Source organism: Hordeum vulgare, chromosome 5H, assembly GCF_904849725.1.
Source record: "Hordeum vulgare subsp. vulgare chromosome 5H, MorexV3_pseudomolecules_assembly, whole genome shotgun sequence".
Lineage (NCBI taxonomy): Eukaryota > Viridiplantae > Streptophyta > Magnoliopsida > Poales > Poaceae > Hordeum > Hordeum vulgare.
In genome coordinates, this window is record NC_058522.1 from 138,746,332 (window position 1) to 138,750,282 (window position 3,951).

The following is a 3,951-nucleotide window of genomic DNA, read 5'->3' on the forward strand; positions in this document are numbered from 1 at the left end:
TCACTGTCCAACATCTATTCGGCAGCCCTGATTTTTATACTACAAACTAAATTTGGGTGTTCACTTTGTTAAATGAAGAACAAAAACAAGGGCATGAACACTAAATAATTTTCCAAATTAATGCTTCGATTCAGTTACATGAACTTGGCATAGCGCATAGACCATGTCCTCTGCCCTGACATGCCTAAATGCCCACTCTAATGACGAATGAACAACAAGTAAAAGAAAAACAGAGCAATGATACAACAATTGAACCCCCTGCCATGATATTTGCTTGCTTCTGTAAATCGACCGTCTGCATTAGATGTTTCTTGATCTTCTTCAGTTCCTCGTTCAATTCGGGCTCCGCGTGCAATTCAGCATTCCGTGCATACCTCGCCATCGGCGGGATTATGCCCGCCTCTTTGTTCGAGCTCCCCAAATTCTCCACAGCAATCGCCGGCACCCCGCCCAAATTGAGCTCCCAGGTTGCGGCCCAGCTTGAATCATTCTAGCCCTCAAACTAAATCCTCTCAATATAATCATCCATCCACTCGAAATGGATACCTTTCTTCAGGATCTAAAAACAACAACATTAACCCTAAATCCCAAATTCGACGAGAGAAAACGAAATATGAAAAAAAAAATCAAAGCAAACGACAGAAAAAAAACAGGCTAAGAACTGAGATCTAACCTTGTCATCCCTTCCTGCCATTGTTTTGCTCAAGCATTTCATAAATTTGCACCCAAGATTACCATTATCATCAGTCTTACGGACCCACCGTTTAAGAAGCTCTCGATGTAGGCAGTGAAGGCACCTTGTGAGCAGCAGTGGCCATATTGTCGTCATTTTAGAAGTGTGACGGAAAAGATAAACATCTGCGCTAGGTCATCGAAGAAGAGGGAAAGGGAAAGCAATGAGCGACGACGGTGGGCACGAGGGCTCATCTCTTCTAGCTGTGAAGAGATGGGTTCCGTGCTTACATGGATAAATGATGGGTCTCGCGTTTACGTGAACAAATGATGGATCCAACTCCTTAACAACTAACGAGCGTTTAAATATGTCGCACCATAGTCAGGAGCTATTGGCCCGCGGCCGACGGCTGTTGGCCTTGCCGGAACCGCCCACGGGTTGAAGTCGCGTGTGTGGCAAAGGCGAGGGTTTTTTTTCCATGCGTATGGTCGTCTCGGAGGAGAGATGGAGCTCGCTCGTTGTGGATTAGTGGAGGAAGACAGCAAATCTGACAACTCCGCGTAATCGATTAGATGGCTGCTAGTTGACATGCCGAAAATTGGGCAGGTCGGCCGGCGTCTAGCGTCGCCCCAATTTAAAACTGAATAAAAATTGTTATTTTTTGGCACTTTTATTTTTAGAATTTTTGTTGGCCCAAAACAGGCAGTGTAACACAAAACGATCTAATCCGACAGGATTGTCCAGAAAACCAATCAAACAAGAGTGAGTGCCAATTATCCTTGATGATCAATAAAGCGTACGTGACATTCTCTCAAAAAACAAAACCAATCAAACAACTGAATTTGTCTTTCTCATCACTTGGATTCTTCATCTGAATTTATTGATTGGTACCTTGAACCAAAATGTAGACATGCCAGGTTACAACTGCTTCAACCTGGCGCACAAACACACACGGACACTTCACTTTGGCTGGTCCGGCACACTGCAGACTTCACAGTGGACTGAAAATATTACTACTCCCAAGGAGAAAGAGGCCAAGTTTTGGTGCGGATGGCTGGGCGAGCTAGCTAGGCGTTGCTCCGGAAGGAGCCATAGCCCCTGGCGCTCGCGCGGAGGATGGTCTGGTGGTAGAGCGCTGCGATCGCCGCGCCGATGAACGGCCCCACCCAGAAGATCCACTGCGTCACAGATGAGCAACAATGCACTTGTCAGTTCAGGCAACAATGCACTTGTCAGTTCAGGCAACAATCAAGTTGGACACTAAATTCCATAATTTCGCTCAGCTGGCACCAAGCATTTACCTGATCGCTCCAGGCCTTGTCGCCGTTGTAGATGACGGCGGCACCGAGGCTCCTCGCCGGGTTGATCCCCGTCCCGGTGATCGGGATGGTGGCCAGGTGCACCATGAACACCGCGAACCCGATCGGCAGCGGCGCCAACATCTTCATTCATCAACACCAAGTCAAAACGAGTGTACTTTGCCATGACGATAGAAGAAAGGGTTCATCATCACAGACGGGGTTTGTGGGGTTACCGGGACGTGGGAGTCACGAGCGTTGCGCTTGGAGTCGGTGGCGGAGAAGACGGTGTAGACGAGCACGAAGGTACCGACGATCTCCGCGGCGAGCCCCGTGCCGACCGAGTACCCGGCCCCGACCTCGTTCGCGCCGCCGCCGTGGCGCGCGTAGAGCCCGCTCTGGAACCCCCTGACGAGCCCGACGCCACAGACGGCGCCGAGGCACTGCGCGGCCATGTAGAGCAGCGCGCGCACCAGGGACACCCTGCGCGCCAGGAAGAGGCCGAACGTCACGGCCGGGTTGATGTGGCCGCCGGAGATGCCGGCGGTGCAGTAGACGAGGACGAAGATCATGCCCCCGAACGCCCACGCGATGCCGAGGACGCCCACCCCGCCGCACGCCGCGTCGGGGCCCGAGGCCGACGCGTCCGTCTGGTGCTTGTACCCGATGACGGTGGACACCGTGATGTAGAGGAAGAGCAGCGTGGCCACGAACTCCGCGATCACCGCGCGGTACAGAGACCACCTGCCCAGCTCATCGACGTCCACAAGAGGCGCCGGTGGAGGGTCGGAGTAGTCCCGGGCGCCGCCGGCCTCGAGGGCAGACACGTCCACCTCTTTGCCCATTTTAACCTAATCTGTCCTTTTCTTAGAGCTCTAGCTAGGATGGATGCAAAGGCTACTTGGCAGGTAATAACTTAACTCTTGTGTTTGTGTTGAGGTCTCTGGTCATGACCGGCGGTATTTATAGGGGGGTTTAGCCCATTGGGGACAAGAGGAAGGTTTAAGTTGGCATGCATTTCCTTAGTTTTGGAAAGTTTTTTCTTGAAATGCTTAATTTTGGAAAGTTGACGTGACCAGCCTGTATACATAGAGGGCGTTTCCTTTTCTGGCGTTGACGCGTGTTCATACTTCAATATTCTCTTCTGGCCATAGCTAGATCTAGATGGGATCGTCCAGTCAATTTCCAACGTTTATTTCCCCTGAATAATCATTTATTTGTGTAGGGATTTACAGCTAGGCTCCTTTTAACCCTCTCACACTGCAACGTTCTTAGCCCTCCGGTTTCATATCCCGGACGATTCTGGCCGCCAGATTTTTTTGTGTTTACTCATGATGTCTTGCTATTTTTAGGGAATTTTTTGTAGCTGCCAGCCAAACTTAAATTTGATACATCGAAACTTATGACCAATCATCTACTTTCCCTTGTTGGCTAAAACCCATTGAATATCCTCACTTCTTCATTGATTGTCATCATAATAAGATGAGCCCACATATCATGGTACTTCATCACAATCCTTGATGCTCAAATGATAACATTACCCAAAACTCAAACAAAGAAAACGATCATGGTCGGATCCTGCCTTGTGTGGCCCAACAACCAAGAAAACCCACCCTTACACAATGGGTTGATTGACAACAATGGCGGAGCAAGAAAATTAGGACAAGGGGGGCCAAGTAGAGTTAAACCTTATCGGGGAGGGCCAATCCATCAAAAAAACACCATTTTAGCACATACAAAATAACTATTACTACTCATTCTTGGCTTAAATCACTAATGTTAGGGGGGGCTAGGGCCCTGGCTGGCACCCCCTGTCTCCGCCACTGATTGACAACTTGTTCTGTGCTCCATCGAGGTGACTTGACCTATTTACAAATCATCGCTGCACTCCCGTATGATCAACTTCGCTATAAGGCCGTCATACACACCTTCGCTAATTTGCTTACGATCGCGCTACTAAGAATACCCCCTAATTGAACT

At 49.4% G+C, this 3,951-nt stretch overlaps 1 protein-coding gene across 1 annotated transcript; it reads right to left on the reverse strand.

Moving 5' to 3' along the window:
• Positions 1-1,503: 1,503 nt before the first annotated feature.
• LOC123399393 (aquaporin PIP2-6) lies at positions 1,504-2,901 on the reverse strand. The gene is made up of 3 exons (XM_045093810.1): positions 2,208-2,901; positions 1,975-2,115; positions 1,504-1,851 (listed from the first exon to the last, which is right to left on the reverse strand). The coding sequence occupies exons 1-3, from the start codon at positions 2,814-2,816 to the stop codon at positions 1,741-1,743; spliced, it is 861 nt and encodes a 286-aa protein (XP_044949745.1). The 5' UTR covers positions 2,817-2,901; the 3' UTR covers positions 1,504-1,740.
• Between the last annotated feature and the right edge of the window lie 1,050 nt (positions 2,902-3,951).